Here is a 17,633-nt window from a genome sequence, read left to right as displayed (position 1 = left end):
TAACGGAAGTTATGAAATAAAATTGAATTGAATTGATACAGAAAAAAAAATTTGGTTAAGCGGAAATGCAAGCTTACGTTTTGTGTAGTCGGACCCATCCCTCTGGTTCAACAGCCGGAGTTCAGCTGAAGCCTGGCAAGACCATGTCCTAGAAGGATAGAAACAGAAAGTGAAAATGCCAGTTGAGTACCACTTGTAGTTTCCTTCCTTTTTTCTTTGTTGTAAAAAGTATAAGTTCATTCATTGCCTATTCCTCGGCCACATTTGTTCGTCACAAGGTCGTGCGACAAAACGTCTTTACAGCAATGCCACCGTGTGGTTTTTAAATCCCCTGCTGCTGTCACTGAAACCTGACACTATTGTTACAGTGAAGCCATCATTTTATACTCATGAGCTGCAACAACTGGTTGTACAGTGATGTGCCAAGGTCCTTGCCAACCTCCTACTGTTTGATCAGTCACAGACGGTCAGAAATTCAATCCACTTCCCCTCCCTTAACTTGTACACAGGCTAGTCGCAGGCATAGTAAAGTAAAAAAAAAAGTAAAGTCTGTCCCGAGCCAATGTGGCTCATCAGGCCGGCGTTTATCTCCGGTTTCAGTAGCATGAAACGACTGAGAATATTACTACTCCCCCTGGATGGGATGCTAGTCCATCGCAGGTTACTCCCCAGCTAATGCCGGTACCCATTTATACTCCTGGGTGGAGAGGGGCAAGTGGGGGTGAAGTGCCTTGCCCAAGGACACAATATATGATCAGCGGCTGGATTCGAACCCCGGACCCTCTGATCATTAGTCACGAACCCTAACCACTAGGCCACACACTCCCCTACAGTCAGAAATTCAATCCACTTCCCCTCCCTTAACTTGTACACAGGCTAGTCGCAGGCATGCAACTGGGAATTTAGACCAAACTCCAAACTACAACAGACTTTGTACAATATTTTTCATTTTGTAATGGCACTCATGAGAAGTAAAAAATGAGGAAATCAGCGGATCCGAGGAGAAGTTGCATGCCTGTACAGCGTGTGTAAAAAAAAACGCAGGATTCAAAGCGATTTTTTTTTCTGAGAAAATTATGCTACTGGTGTGCCTAATTTGATAAGGATTTGATTGTCCATAATTTCATCTTTGACAAGATTTTTGTTTGGTGGAATTTGGACTTTTGGTTCAAAAGTTATGACAAGTTTTGTGAAGCCCTTCTGAAGCGGGTTGGTCTGATTCAATGACCTTAACACAACGACCAGTTATGTACAATGCAGGTATGCATTGAAGACAATTAAACCAGAACAAAACTTTCTTTGAAACAACTGATGATAAGTATCACTTAAATTTAATAACTGGACTATCATTGTTTCAAAGCATCATGAATGTCGTCTCTGACATGTCAAATAACATTGATTGTGGACTAAAGGATTATGTAAGCCTAATCCTGCCACACATGTCCTTCTTTGTGATCCACAAATACTTTCACCTGTACTGAATTCAAACCTTTCATTAGGTATGTGTGATTTCACAAATCAGACCAGCTTGGAATTTATAACCCTTCTTCAATGTACTCTATCTCTGGACAGGATTGTCCAAATGAGATGGGATAAAGAGCATAGTGAAGAGAAGGAAAGGTACTTTGAAAAGAGGGTTAACATTATGATGAATAGGGGGTGGTTTATATTCTTAATATTTTTGTTTCTAATCCTGCGTTTTTATTGACACACGCTGTAGTCACCAACAGTCAGATCATATTGATGTCACATTGAATCAATAGACAAAAAAATTACTGGTAGGCACAGCTGGCTTATCAGTCTCCTACCATCATAACCTAGCTGTATCAAGTTACAGAAACAGTCACAGCAAGAGTCTGTGCAGCAATTTTAACGATAAAACAAAAAGGGGAAATTAAAACAATGGTTTTATTACTGGACATAAACATAAACAACCAGTACGCTGCATATTATATTTATTGAGAATATTTGTACGTTTAGGCCACTGTCATCCTGCTGGTGGTACATGTATAAATGGTGGGATAAAAATTGGAGAATTGGTGGGATGGGGCAAATGTGTCATCTGCGAGTTCTCTTACTGTGATTCAGACTCGGCATTGCACTGCAGAAAAAAGCCCAGGGTCTTCATGGTGCGTTCCCCGCTATTGGACGTCCTCGGCATGGCCATGATTTTCCTGTGTGGAAATTGACAAAGGACCACTGCATTATATGTATACCAACATTTACAACACTCTCTTACACTTGTGTGATTTGAGGAACTAAGACTGAGAGCACAGACAGTTAATTAGAGGGAAAACAGTTACGTAGCTGATATAAAGTACTGTCGTTTTCCTAGTTCCAGATTTTTCTCCTAGTTTCGGATTTTTCCTAGTTCCGGATTTTTCTTAGATCGGGGTTTTCCCTAGTTCTGGATCGCTTTAAGTAAAAACCTACATCTTTTGGATTGGGCTGTAATACTATTTTTTCCGACCAAGTTCGTGTTGAAGAGGAAAATAAATGCTTCTTGATACACAAAGATCTTTTCGATAAAATCTCTAGAAAAAAATTGCCGACTCGCACTTTGACATGTTCGGACAGTTTGTAGAAAATCACGGGAGCCGCGAATCGACAATAAATTTTCTCCTCAGTACGTCACTCGGAACATGTGATTTTGAGTATTTTTTGTTCATACTCTACAGTCGTATAAACTCTTGCATCGAATATTTGTTGAATCAATATAGGTTGTAGTCTCAAATATTTGAAAAATTGCCAACGAACGAACGTATGTTTTGGCCCAGTTCTGGATGTGCGCGTACATAGGACCTTTGTAATTAAACTTGCGATGTTCAGGGGGCATCAAGGGCTTCATTAGCCTTTCGCCAAGGCCACCGTGGCTTAGAGTGGCGAAGCTGCGAAATCACGAAGCGACTGAAGCAAAGACCAAGCCAGCGTGTGCGAGTGGTAAAGCCACGAGGCCTTTTCTAACTTGATTTAGGCACGTGTGCGTGCGTCACGCGTCTGGGTAGTAGCCACGCACGTTTTAGTCAGGCTAATGATTGGTTGGATTTTTGCTACCCTTTCAGGGTGGCAAAAATCGAGAAATAAAGAAACACATGAGAAATTCCTGACAAGTTGGAAAAGCCTAGTGGCTTCGCCACTCATGCGTGTGGTCTCCGCTCCAGTCATTTTGCAGCTTCGCCGCTCTGTCTAATAATGCTGGTTAAAGCCACGACGGCCTTGGCGAAAGGCTAGGGCTTTATGCACAAGTATGCCTTCAACGGCCAGAAAAGAAGAGTTGGGGGAGATCTAGACTGGTTCTCGGTCCATCCACTGCATATTTCGAATGATCCAAAGTTATTTGGGGCGGGGATTCATCTGGGAAACCATCGCAAGATAAATTTGGATGCATTTGCGCACCGACGACGCCTGACGCTCACGCAAACACGCTGTGGCTTATAGCTTTGGCACATTCAGAAAGTCGTGCCTACTTCGCGCGCGAACCAGCACAGTACGCACACGCTGTGTGTCCTGTCCAAGGGCCTCTCAAAAGTGGTAAAAAATCGCCCTCATTTGTTAGCACACGGAGCCCATACCGGTGTTGAGGTTGAGTCCATTACAAGTCCAGTCACAAGTAACAGGGGATGAACAAGAACAAAAGACTTGGGACTTGATGACTTGTCATGGACTTGATGAGGTCTGGTGATGGACTCGACCACAACACTGCAATTAAAGTAGGCTATAATCCTCCAAGAGAATGCTGACTTCTTCTGAGAGTACAGAGAAGATTTGTTTTCCTTACCATGGCAGGTTCCGCACTGTCACCGACGGGCTGAGCGATGTCTCCTTTATCTTGCTGACGCCTTGCACCGTGTACTTGAAAGTAGCCTCCGAACGACTGCCGTCTGCTGAGTAATAAACACAACAAATTAAGGGATGGGCAATTGTCAGTTGATTCTGATTTATACAAGGAATCCAATTTTGGAAAAGGTGCACTTGTGATCAACAAGCTCGATCGTGAAATATCTCAGAAGCTGCGGGCCAACAAATTCGTGTTCATGCATGAGTCACGTGATTGTGCCATGTAATTTCTGGAAGGAGTACACCGTAGTGTTTCTAGTAAAATTAAAAAAACAACAATAAAATATCAGATTTTTGACCCCAGTGACCCCATGATGACCTTTGACCTCAGTTTGGTCATATGACATGTTGGGGCTGGGCTACTGATACTTTTGACAAAGGTTTGGTTGAAATCGGTCAAAATATGTAGGAGCAATAGACAATGTCAACGTTTGTTACTAACTAACGGACTAACGGAGAGACATGATGATTTGTTGAGCGAGCTGCTATCTCTTGGGGAAAATGTTTGTCTACATATGGAGACACATTCATCACAAATCAGTCACAAGCCATCCAGTCTGAAGTCAAGTGACAACCCATCAAAATGAAGTGTGGCTACAGCATTCCTCTGTCAATACTTCGCCCCAGTCACTTGTGGTATGACTTATGATTCAACTGTTGACCGACTTGACAACTTTGCAGGTAAACGTACACTATCACTGCATTTCAGTGTTACATGCGTGCTTCAAGTTTTGAATCACCGAGTTCGTTTCTGCATTCAATAGGGGACGTTGAACACTGGAGAACAATGGAAGACAATAGGGTCCCCAATTCCCGAGAGGTCCCCAATTTGGATTCGTGTACAAAACATATGGGAGGTCTTCCTAAAAAGTTTAAGTACAAACAAAAGAAAGACATTATGGGGTCCCGGATTGCAGGCAACGTGTTTTGGTGTGTGTTGGATGGTACAAAATATTATCTTGAGCTTTAAAGCAATGTGTCTTACGCACCTTCTTCTGCGTTCTCCTCCGGTAAGGTCTGGTCCCCTTCTCCTTCCATTGCGATATCGCCGTTGATGGTGACGTGGTCCTCCGACTCCTTTTTGCCCTCATCCTTTTTGGCACCCTCCGTCTTGCTGTCGTCGGTGGCTTGAACTTCTGGGACCAAAGAGTCGTCTGGTGCTGAAACGAGGAAAAGGTACAGGGAAGCGGTCAGTTGAGAATGATGGGGGAGCTGGTGGAAAAGGATGATTCTTTCAAGGCCAGATGCTTGTAGGCAGAGCTTGAAGTGAAGATATGACCCAAGAAATGATTTTGGGTGTTGTTGTCATTGTTTTTTTCAAATGGCACATGGTCTATATTTTACCAATATTTATACAAACAAATTTTCAAGCAGCTGCCCTGAAGATCCTGACATTGGGTGTGACCTTGGGCACAACTCCAGTGTTGTCTAGCTTTTTTCAAGCATTATAGTTGGTACACGTAGTATTAGGTACCAATAAGAAATACAAAATGTGCATTAGGCATGATACATGTACATGTTTTTGATCCTCAGGAAAAAAATAGGCAAAATGTCCTGAGTAATGTCTGAAGTACAGAATGCTGAAAATGGAGGAAATTTTCTAGGAAAAAAAGAAGGAATTCGGAAATGGAAGAAGAAGAAAATAGGAAATCCTCTTAAAATAGTCCAACTATCATGCCTACGCCTGGTACATGTACATGTATATGTACATGTAGCCTACACAGAACTACATGTACATGTACAGTACATGTACATGTAACACCTCATCTTAGGGCGAGACAATTCCATACGTACAAGGAACAAACAGACATGAGTCAATCTACATCGTCATGTACATTGTATGATTGTTAATACTTTGAAAACCTTTGAGCACATTGGGAGAAAAGCGCACACATTTTTTTTTCTGTGTGGCCCAAGTCCCCATGAATGTCTAAATTAACTTTGCACTCCAGCCAGGAAGCCACACCTCACAAGTTTATTACAACATACATGTACTGACTGAACACCTTTCGTTTAATCTAAAGCGTGCACAATAGCGGAATTAATGCGTTGCGTGGGAGTTAATGACATTGTCATAATTTATGCAATTAAGGGGGCATTCAGAATAGTCAATGTTAAAAACATTCTACCTTTTTTTCGAAATTGTGGGCGGGTGGGTCAAAGGAAATAACTGAAAATCGAAATTCAGTTTTCAATTAAGGTAATAGAAAAATCGACCTCGTTCCAGCGGTAGATAAATGGGGAGATCGCATGAGTGACCCTTCAAGCATATGGGGACGAGGTTGGGTTTAGCGTAAACATTGAAGTAGACTTACTTTATTACAAGTCGGGAATGGTCAGGGTTTTTTTTTCCGGTACGACACGAGCAGGCCATTACGGCAGTACAACACGGTTCGGTACGTCAATGGCACTCACTCAGCAGTGAAACAAGGCTTGAATTGAAGACTAGTGCAGGGCTGACACATTTTTGCGATAAACATGGCCGCCATCACGCATGTATTTTTGTGCGAGATCCCGCGGATCTACAACACTTTTGGACACAGCAAAAGCTTATCATAACAAAGCCAAAATAACCTCTTTTGTTTCTTTTAAATATAGTGTCTTAGAAAACGGAAACATTGTACAAAGTTTTGTGTGCTTGTTAATTTCCATCTGTTTCAACTACAAAGTTGCACGCTGGAGGCGCAGGCCCGGAAAAGCCATTGAAAACTCCTGAGCTGGGAGAGCACTGACCTACATTGTAATATATCTGCTTCATTTGAAGCATTCCTTTGTTCTTCAGTGTATAGTCATTCAACATTTAAAAATCGGTGGTTGGGTCAAAACAATTTCGACTATTCTGAAGCGCCCCCAAGTTCATTTGTGAAATGCATTTGTTAGACTCACATAGTGTTAATGATACCACTTGCATACCATGACATGCACAGCTTACAAGATATTTCAAATTGGTGTTATAGCTGATCCAACAATACATACATGTGTGTTGTGTCCATGTACAAATGTATATTGTGTACTTCCCAATGGACCGATTCACTATTACGCAACACCCCATGGTGTTCTGACCAGTCACAGCCGTGTTTTATGTCCGACATGGGTGCAAAAGAGTCTGACATGCGTGCACGCGCGTATGACACGCACGGCTGGAACATGCAGCGTGTCATTAGAGAGGAGCATGTATTAATTGTGTGCATGTGCAGTGGGCGGGGCTTACTGGATCGGTCTGTTGAGCCACGCCATGGGGGGGGGGGGGGGGGGGAGAAAGCACATTTTCCCAAAAAAATCCTTGTACTTCCTCTAGCATATTCTCAATTTCTAATTTTTTCGAGGGTGGGCGGGGACATTTACCCACCCCTTCTCCATTGGCACCCCTACAGACGCCCATTTTATTAAATGTAAAATTAATAGCAAATGTGACTTCACACCCCCCCCCCTTTTATTTTTTTTAGGCTTTTCCGGGGGTGGGGGAGGGGGGAAGCCCCCTTGCCCCATCCTGGCAATGCCCATGAGCCACGCCCCTTAGGTATATTGCATTAATAACCTTTTACATGTACATTACCAAAAACCAATAGTGCACAAACTAAACTGGAAATGTTCCCACTGCTCAATTGCGCATGTACATATTTCAAATGAAGAGGCACTGCAGAGCATTTTCAAGAGTATTTGGCAACGTCTAGAATGAACTACAAACGAACATGTACATCTTACGCTTGTAATCAAGTGTCATTAGGGCAGTAAACCCATGATCCATGTGTGCGTTATAAACATGTGCACAGTAACATGGGTGGCTTTCCATTGTACTTGTAGTTGATCCAAACTTGCAAAATCATATGAAATAGAAATGTACCAAATTTCACAAACTTTATGAAATTTCTGGCATTACATTTCAGAGATCTGTAAGGGGAGGGGCAGACCACCCCCCCCCCCCCCCCAGTGTAAAAAAAAACCCATAAATTTGTCATTTTAGCTTAATATTTTTTAAGGGGAAAAGAAGGTAGAGTAGTCTAATTATTTGCATGCCAATAATGTGGTTTGCCGTTGGACCCTCACAGGCAATTGATCTATGGTTAGTCTCTTTGGGGTCCACTTTTTTTATTTGCATGCCAATAATGTGGTTTGCCGTTGGACCCTCACAGGCAATTGATCTATGGTTAGTCTCTTTGGGGTCCACTTTTTTTCCTGTCCACCCCAAATCCATCAAAATCCATCCCCCCATTTTGGTGGATTTTGGGGGACTTGGTCCATCCCATCATGACTGTGAAACATCCTCTGATTCCTCTCGCCAACATTTCAAATGGGAAATTGATTTCCAATGATCTGTCTTCCTCCAAATTGTTTTTGTGATCTAACACACCCGATATTTTTATCTTCATCAAAAGCATGGGCACTGTACGCATTTGATTAGTGCTACTGTACATGTACATGTTGTAATGTACATTGACAATGTGTGACCAACTAAACATGTTCACGTATGTAGCCTAAACCTTCATGACATTTAATGTGAGTTGATGCATGGGAAAACTCATCAACTGGCATGCTGCAATGAACACTATAATTTCAGGTTGCCCAGGCAACTAATAAATGCAAAGGTTTCATACATTTTATTTAGTCCACGTTGAGATTAGCTTTCGTAAACTGTGTGATAAATATCACGACATCATGATGCCAGGAATTATTAAGATAAAGAATAAGCCCGTCATCAAGTTTTTTAACGTTGAAAGGGAATTGTTCTCTTTTTCTTTTTGTTATACTGGGCCAATTTTGGCAACAATTCGCTCAGGACGTGGTCACTATGATGCCATTTTATTGTAAGAATTAATAGTGACAAGCCCCAAGACCAACTATGACAAAACACTACTTGTAATGCATGTATGATTAATTGCACCTCCTTTTGGTGACAGGGTAAAGTTGCGATCATTTTAAAGTGTTCACATCAACATTTTAATGTATCTCTCTGTTCTGTACTGGGTTTTTCTCAATGACATACATAAAAATGTAATTATTTAGCGCAATCGTTGTTCCTGAGCTATTGGTTGATAGCCCAGTGCAATTGGTCTGATCTTGCTGTGATACTGGTTGATCGTGCTGACATCGATCGATTGAGCTACTATCGGTCAATCACCTTTTTTTTCAAACTGACAGCTCTGGAAGTTTGATTTAGAAAAGGGAAGTAAAAGTCTAAGACTTCGAACTTCCTACGGGACTGATCGATCACTACAAGTTTGTGCTATCAACTGATAAAGCAAATTCACCAAAAGCACCCAACTATATGCCAGCATAATGCGTCTATCAATTGTTTCAACCCCCCCCCCCCCCGGGCTACCCCACCCAAGACGTGGGGATTGTCACTTTTGAAGTGACGGGAGGGGGGGGGGGACATTTGATAGGCGTTAATGTCTAACTATTCAGGCGACCCCCCCCCCCCAAAAAAAAAAATAGTCGGCCTCTTGTCGAGCAAAGTTCTGGAACTGATGCAGCGATGCATTTTTTAAAAACCTTTTTCAAGCTTGGATTGTACAGATAAGGTGGGTACTATTTTGCTTTTACATGTATGTGTCCTCATGTGGCTTGGTGTCCTCCATCATTTACCTTCGTGCCCTCCATCATTGTGACATTTGGAGTCGAGCTGCCCACAGAAACTATGAGGCGGTGCGGCAATAGAGGGCGCTGTTGTAGCTACCGCAGAAAATTTGAAAAAAAAATTGACGCACATGATCAAAATCGACGCGCGCGTTCACCAGAGACCTACAATTTTTTTTTTTTGGCATAAGGCCAGCTAAAATAATCTCTGAGGTTTTCATCACTCAGATTGAAAAAAAAATTGGTTGAGAGGGGAATTCATATTGATATATTTTATAAATTTCACTTCTTTTCATCCAAAGTGAATGGCCAATGTACTAAACCTAGAAGAGGACACAACAAACATGAAAACTATAAAATGTAAAACCCTAACTCCCTGGGCCTTTTTTCTAAGATGTACATGTAGCCTCAATCCTGCAAACTCCTCCAATTGGCCTCATGGAAAAATAGCATAGCCTCAATCCTGCAAATTCCTCCATACTTTTTTGAACATGATGGGTGGAGGATACTTCTGAAATCAGAAGGCTTCTCTCCGTCAGCCTTCTTTGAGCCTTCAAATTCGGGGGTCAGCACTCTATGGCTTTTGGAAATGCCCTTTGATAGACGAAATACCTTTGTCTGAAATTACACTTTTTGTAACACAAATCCACCCAAAAAGTTGAGCTTGTTGATCCATAACTCTGAAATATTTCGCGTCTCCGTCTCTCCGATCTGACGAATGCAGGGTTATGTTCATGTGTGTGTTTACGTCAGTTTTGGTGGACTGTTTACTGATGGATCTTTTCATCCCTTTTTGTCAAATTCAAAAACATAACGAAACAGTCTCAACTGAAAACAATTCATGATTAATATACTAATACAAAATTTAATTCAAGCAATGCACATCGGCTTTAAAAGGAATGAAATATATTTTGTTAACTTAATGATAATTATAGGTGAAAACAGTCTACCAAAAATGACAACTTGTAACCATACAGCGCAGCGTATTCATCGCGCCAAAATGACGTACATGTTATGTACTGTTGCGCGATGCAAAGCATACCCCCCCCCCTCCATCCCAAACGGTCGAGCCCAATGTACAGTTGACTTGCTGAGGTCACGCGAAGATCAGCGCACGCGCAACGGACGTAAACACACACATGAACATAACCTTGCATTTGTCAGATCGGAGACGCGAGGCTGGTGAGTAAAAACTCAGATTTTCCACCAAAAAAATTGTCACATGATCCAAATGTCAATTGCGTGAAAATATTTCAGAGTTATGGATCAACAAGCTCAAATTTTCGGGTGGATTTGTGTTTCAAAAAGTGTAATTTCAGACAAAGGTATTTCGTCTATCAAAAGGCATGTCCAAAAGCCATAGCGTGCTGACCCCCGAATTTGAAGGCTCAAAGAAGGCTGACGGAGAGAAGCCTTCTGATTTCAGAAGTACATGTAGGTGGAGGAGTGAGCACTGCCTGAATCCTGCAAAGTCCTACTGCAGTGACTGTCAATACATTGAGGCTTGGCCAGTGACATCCTGGAGCAGTACGAAGGATTTCAAGCATAATCCAAGCCTATATTAATGCATGGCTGAGCAAAAACAACACAAGGTCTGGCTCAAGACCTTGACAAAGTCCATCAGTAAATCAGCAACGCACGGTTGCCATGTTACCTCAATCCAAAAAATTCCTCCACTTTGGCAAAGAGGATTTTAAAGGATTCAGTGCAGTTAGGGTTAAAGACCAGTCAGCTGTTTTACATGTTTCATGACCTCAGGCCGACAAATTTTTTTTTAAATTAGTTTTATTTAACTGGCCAAAGTGTGGGCTAATGAAAATAGAATTTTATGCAAAAAGTGACAGTTTACTTTGTTTGGTTAGTTTACTCAACTTCAAGAAGCATTAGTCAGCAACAAAATTAATAATAAATTAAGCCTGAAAATTATATTACATTGTAAAAAAAAATGTACAACTATAGAATGCAGGGCCACTTCACTCTACATCCGCGCCTCCGTACGGCTGCGTGGAGGCCACCGGCGGCGGAACCGACAAAGGGGGCCATGCCCCCCCCCCCCCCCCCCTCCAAAAAAAACGAAACCATTTTTTTTTTTTATGTGACATTCCAATAAAGGCAGGCAATGAGTACATCACCATTTTTTTCTCAAAAAAACATTGGTTAAAGTGGTCAGAAATTGCCTCAGATCGCACCACAGAGCATCTAGAATCAAAAAAAGTTCGGGGCCCTTAAAGCGGGCCCCGAAACCCACACCGTAATTTTTTTCCCACTTTTTTGGGGGACTAAAAATTGTGTTCTGGATCCGCCCTTGGTTAGCAGACATTACGTAGGTCACACTTCGGACCAACTTCACACTTTTCCCATTTCCTTTGATTTTGCTGTAATCCTGCTCCGGGAACAGTAACTGGACCTTGCCCTCCCACTTTTAAAAGTGTTCCGCCGCCGATGGTGGAGGCGTTGAGCTGCAGTCGACCTACCTCCGAGAATTGCGCCCTCTATCGGCGGCGCGCGTCTCTGCGACTCCGCGTCTCCCTGACTCCGCGCCTCCCTGACTCAGCAACTCCGCGTCTCTGCGACTCCAGTGCCCCGTCACCCTCCTACCTTCCTTTGCGAGGAAATTAACAATGGATATGGATGCTTCGTTCTCTAAAAAATACCGCCGAGAATTGCGCCCTCTATCGGCGGCGCGCGTCTCTGCGACTCCGCGCCTCCGCGTCTCCCTGACTCCGCGACTCCCTGACTCCGCGACTCTGCGTCTTCCTGACTCTGCGACTCCCTGTCTCCGCTTCTCCAGTGCCCCGTCGCCCTCCTCCCTTAACCTTCCTTTGTAAAAAATACCGCCGAGAATTGCGCCCTCTATCGGCGGCGCGCATCTCTGCAACTCCGCGCCTAGCCTCCGCGTCTCCAGTGCCTTGCGACTAGTCTCTGCGACTCCGCGGCTCCGCGCCTTTGCGACTCCGTGCCCCGACGTACAAGCGCCCTCCCTTCCCATTCTGATCATTGATGAGAAGACAAGTGCATTCACTGTACTTAGGACTTTTTGCAGGGTTGCATATTCTTATATTGTAGCCTATTACTCCTATCCTCACATCGCCGGCCTCCATCCATGCCTCCAAGCAAAATAAAAAAACCTTGCTCCGGCGTGGCCCTGCATTCTATAGTTGCTCCAAAAAAATATATAATCAAACACTTTTCTAAGTTTGTGTTATTGTCAATGGCAATCAAGGCAATATTGCATGGAGCATGTTATTTGTTAGCAATAGTTAGCAGCAGGTTAGGAAGGGCGAAGCCAAAGTCATTAAATTTTGACCTGATGACCCACAATTCAAATGAAACTGAAATGACCCGAGTTCTCACCCTCCTGCGTTTCCATCTCCTCTGGCTCACTCTGCGGTCGTTCTTGTTCGTCACAGTGATTCATGCTGTTGATCGGACTCTTGTTGTTCGACCTCCTTAAAAATTTACGCTCAGACTTGTCCGCGACCGACCCCCGTTCACTGCCGGGCGATGAGGGAGTTTTCCGGGACGCTGTCGGCACCTTGACGTGCTTGCTCGCGATGCGCCCAATCTCGGCGGCCTTAACCCCTCCGTAAAGGGGTGCTCATCAAGAAACCAAGTTCAGAATTTCTCTATGTGTGGAAAGAAATCGAATCTGTTTGGGAAACTGTGAAATACATGCAGAGTTTCATGCTTTTTCATTGCCGCTATCGAAAACCATTGCAAAAACAAGTAAAATGGCCACTAAAGGTTGCATTGTGGGTACTATCCTCTGCAAAGAACCAAAATGGCTTCAAATCTCTTTTCTGTTCTCCCACACTTCAGTGATTGATTCCCTATTTTAGTAAACAGACGTATCCTATCATATTATTTTTCACGAAAAATACGTGTTTATAATGGGTTTATATTGCATCTGTTTATAATTTTTGATTAATTAGTATGAAATTGATGAAAGTGACCTACTGCGCGTGCGCAAATAATTACGCCCACAATTCATTGCGTGACGACTGCGACATTCGACGACAATCGCAGGGCGTATTGACAAATTCTTCCCGAATTTTCGACATGTTTTAGGACCAAAAATCCCATCTTTATCGTAAATTTAGGGAAACTGCCTCTCAGGTTCCCATCATGAGTGAGCAGAAGGAGCGAGGAGACGACTCAGGCGGAGAACTGTGGACGTCAAGTTGGGAGCAACAATGTCTGGACGAGTTGGATAGCGAACCGAACTTGGACGAAAGGTTGCCGCAGGAACGGCAATTTGCGGCCGACCAGCTGTGGTACAGCTTCCAAGCCTGCGCAAGTGCCGTCACGCATCTTTACAAACTAGGTTAGAACACAAGGAAACACAAAGGAAATATCCTCATTGTGCTTCAGAACAAAACGGTTGTCAAATTATGTTATGGATAATCATAATAGCCTAAATATAGAACATTCATAAACGTATTTTATTTTAAATTAAAGTGAAAAAAATGTAAACAAACAAAAGAAAACCAAAAGGCCTACCCTAAGCTAGGCCTAATATTTTATGTAGACATTCAAAACAAAACTGACCATTGACACGTGGCTGTTAATTAAATATTGATTTTGTTCTTATACTTTTAATTTTATTGATTTTTCCATTTCCTTTTTTTTTTTTGTTCAGTTGAATCAATTGATACAGGTCTTATTAGATTTGAAAGACAGGAAGACAATCATGACAATGAAATTGGAAATTATACAAAACTGAAAAAAAAGGAAAAATGTGGGTTTTTTCCAATTATTACTATATTTTTTTTAACCCTAACCCGTAACTGCCCTGAATCCCTCAAAATTATCTTTGCCAAAGTGGAGGAATTTGGAGGATTGAGGTTACATGGCATAAATGCATTACTGATTTTGTAGGAAGGTCTTGAGCCGTACCTTGTGTTTTTTTTTGTTTTTTTTTTGCCCAGCCATGCATAAATATAGGCCTGGATTGTGCTTGAAATCCTCTGTATTAGTCCAGGATGTCATTGGCCAAGCCTAAACATATTGACTGTCACTGCCGCAGGATTTTGCAGGATTCAGGCAGTGGTCACCCTCCAAAGGACCATATTCAAGAAGTAATGGAGGAATTTGCAGGATTGAGGCTATATATGCTGTTTTTCAATGAGGCCAATTGGGGGATTTTGCAGGATTGAGGCTACATGTACATCCTAGCAAAAAGGCCTAGGGAGTTAGGGTTAAAATAAATTACATTTTAACTTACCTTTTATAAATATCATATGATTTGTTTTTTTCTCTTACAGAACGTCTGAGTAGTCCATCCAATGCCCTACCTCTTTGGCTGTCATTTCAGAATGCTGCCAGTTCAGTAACCAAAATGTATAAAGGTACATCATGTCTCCATTATCCACCATAATTCAGCTTGCGTTTTTTAACCCTAACGTACCTGAATCCATCAAAATCCACACCCCTGTTTCGGGGGATTTCGGCGGATTCAGGATACCTCCATATTAAAAAAGTTGGGGGATTTTTATGGATTCAGGACATGAAGCCTAGCGATACTGCAGAATTTTGATGGATTCAGGATACCTCCATATTGAGCAGTTGGGGGACTTTGATGGATTCAGGATCTCAACAGATATACTCCCACCTAACTGGTGGATTCTGATAGACTCACTGGCCACAAATTTATTTTGCATGGCAAGATTGATGGATTTTGGCAGATTCAGGATACTTTCTTGTAAATATACCCAAGGGGTTTGAGTTAAATGCTTTCATTATGATAAATTTTGTGTGAAATCTTTGCGGGTCTTAACAGTTTCTAAACATTATTGTATTTATGAACAATATTCACTGGCCTTTTGTAAAAGTAAACGAGTGACGTCTTGTGAGAAGTGTTTTTTTCCTGTATCCTTTCTACTTTGTTCTGTTACAGATAGCCTAGAAGCACACAGAAGAACCAGCGAGTTTGGCACCCAGATCGGGCACCAGCGCCGCACCCGGGACATCGTGGGCTGGGTCAAGAAGCGCAGACGCTACATCAAACGGGAGGACCTCCTTGCGTTTCTCTGCGGCAAAGTGCCCCCGCCCAGGATTCGGCCCAGTCCGATAGGCCGGGGCGGCATGGCTGACCGGGCCTCACCCAGGTCCCACACACAAGGGCACGATGTTGGACACTCGGTGGAAGCCATGGACGATCTGCAACCCTTCAGAGAAGCTTTAGCATTACAAGGTGAGAATAGATATTGGAGGACTATCAGACAGTTTGTTCTTCTGTAACTATCAATATTATACAGCAGTGGTGGCACAGTTGTTGCAACAAGTTTGCCAACATTACTTTCTGTAATTTTAAACAAAAGAAATTTTTTTAAAACTTGGTTGCAAAAAGTATTGCCATTAACAATGTGCTTCAACTCTTCAAATCGTTTGTGATAGAAACAAGTAAGAAAGTTAAAGAATCCGAACCCGGCTAAATGCAAAAAAGGTTAAAATGTATTGTTACATGCAGAAGTCAACACAAGTGGTACGATGTACCTTGTTAGCGAATAGTTCAAACATCCAAGGTTGATGTTTTTATAGTACATTTATTTTGGAAAGAATGTAGTATCCAGAGGCCACTTCTTTGGTTGTGTGCAAAGTCTATGGAGAGTCGAGTGCAGTTTCAAAGTATTTCCTGACAAAATTGGAAATGTTTCTCAGTCCCAGATTCATGTCTTTTCAACATTTTTGCAATGACTGACCTTTACTGAGATGATATAGGAAGAAAAAAGTGGCGTCAGGTTGCAACATTCTTTCCACTTTTTTTTGTTTACATTCAGCAGGCCTTTCATTTCATCTATGTTGGATTTTGTTTCATTAAGCAGGCTGCATAACGAAAAACCTGATTGGTGTTGGGATCAATAGTTGCTGTTTGTAACATACATTTTCCAGTTTTTCATTTGGCAAGCATACCAATACATTACATTGACGTGTATTTCCATTGAAAAAAAAAGTCTTCTGTGGTTCATTTCTACAGGTTTAAATGGAGCTATGGCCAACGTGGGTGTCTCCCAGTCGCCCCCGCATCACTCCCATTCACGCCGTCGCCATGGAAATGTACTAGATCTCTTCCCCGACGAACTCTTTGCCCATCCCGACTCTCGGAAGAGAAACCCCTCGCCGGGCGATGTTCACATGGACTCCCCTTCTCATAAACGCAACCGGCTACTATGAGGCCAAGCGGAGTCACGCTCTCAGTAGGTGTACAAACTAAGAAGAAAAAAAAAAGTTAAAAAAAATATAGAGAACAAATTAATGTATTATTAACAGGTTTTTGGGTGCCACTTTTGGAAAAGCATTGCATTGAACAGTGTTTGGAGCAAAACGTGTCTGTGAGTTGGCCAGGGAGCATCTTGTCTTTTTGTTTCACCGAACGGGGCAAACAGACCAGTGATGTGAACGTGGAGATCGTCATTTTATGAGTTCCTGCGAAGCTGTGCATTGAGTAGGTGTTGTGGTGCATCTGTTCTTCGTATATTGCGCCAAGTGTCTATCAAACTGGTTGGTGTATGCCACACACGCTGGCAGAGCAGACCGTGACTTGGACCGTGAACATCTGTCAGGATCTGGAATCCAGCTTGTTCAATTGAGACACGATTTAACAGCAAAACGAAACTCGGCAATGTGAAATCATTATTATTATTGAAAGTAACCATAATTTCACAATTCAAGGCATGTTTACCATAAACCAGTGTATAAATAATTTTTTTTCTCTGACCAAAAATGTTCCATTACAGGCTCAGCAAAGTTAAAAAAAAAAAAAAAAAAAACAGTTTGTGCGATTAAATAGATGTAGTAGGTACTGGGTAGGACATGTAGAAACTTCAACCCTGCAACCTTTCAGTATTTGTCCCCTTGAAACCTTCCTAAGTTATTCAAAATCCAGCTCTATGGGCTCCGTTTACAAGTACCCCCTCACCGGCAAGAAAGGGAGAGTTGGGGGGGAGACCATAGTCTGGTTCCCTGACCAAAAGATTCTGACCTTTATTTCTGATGAGTCTTAGATTAGTCAGAAATAGATCCTTTGGTCTGAGAACCAGACTAGGTAGCCCATCGGAAGAGACATTGGAACGCAGCACCGATGCCTAACGCTCACGCAAAGATGCTTTGGCTTTGTGCGCATTTAGAATAAAATTAGTAGTGGGAACTTCGCACTATACGAGTGCGAGCAAGTACGGTGTGTCCCGTCCATGGGGCTCTCAATAATGGTAACAAAGCGC

The 17,633-nt window shown here is 42.4% G+C and overlaps 2 protein-coding genes across 2 annotated transcripts in view; one reads left to right on the top strand and one right to left on the bottom strand.

Moving 5' to 3' along the window:
• Nucleotides 1-13,174, bottom strand: part of LOC119738335 (ubiquitin carboxyl-terminal hydrolase 7-like) — a 42,221-nt gene extending 29,047 nt beyond the window's left edge. Inside the window, exons 1-5 of the mRNA XM_038213185.1 lie at nt 12,769-13,174; nt 4,827-4,997; nt 3,779-3,881; nt 2,079-2,174; nt 78-148 (exon numbers count right to left, since the gene is read on the bottom strand). Of these exons, the coding sequence (XP_038069113.1) occupies nt 78-148; nt 2,079-2,174; nt 3,779-3,881; nt 4,827-4,997; nt 12,769-12,832 (505 nt within the window). The 5' untranslated portion in view covers nt 12,833-13,174. The remainder of the gene's footprint in view (nt 1-77; nt 149-2,078; nt 2,175-3,778; nt 3,882-4,826; nt 4,998-12,768) is intronic.
• A 213-nt stretch (nt 13,175-13,387) lies between these two features.
• Nucleotides 13,388-17,183, top strand: LOC119738336 (UPF0472 protein C16orf72 homolog). Its single transcript, XM_038213186.1, has 4 exons — nt 13,388-13,738; nt 14,679-14,762; nt 15,311-15,607; nt 16,391-17,183. The coding sequence occupies exons 1-4, from the start codon at nt 13,540-13,542 to the stop codon at nt 16,585-16,587; spliced, it is 777 nt and encodes a 258-aa protein (XP_038069114.1). The 5' UTR covers nt 13,388-13,539; the 3' UTR covers nt 16,588-17,183.
• The last annotated feature ends 450 nt before the right edge of the window (nt 17,184-17,633 follow it).

Source organism: Patiria miniata, unplaced genomic scaffold (assembly GCF_015706575.1).
Source record: "Patiria miniata isolate m_02_andy unplaced genomic scaffold, ASM1570657v1 HiC_scaffold_3, whole genome shotgun sequence".
Taxonomy (NCBI): Eukaryota; Metazoa; Echinodermata; class Asteroidea; order Valvatida; family Asterinidae; genus Patiria; species Patiria miniata.
The sequence above is the reverse complement of the archived record's forward strand: the minus strand, read 5'-3'. Positions and strand labels throughout refer to the sequence as shown.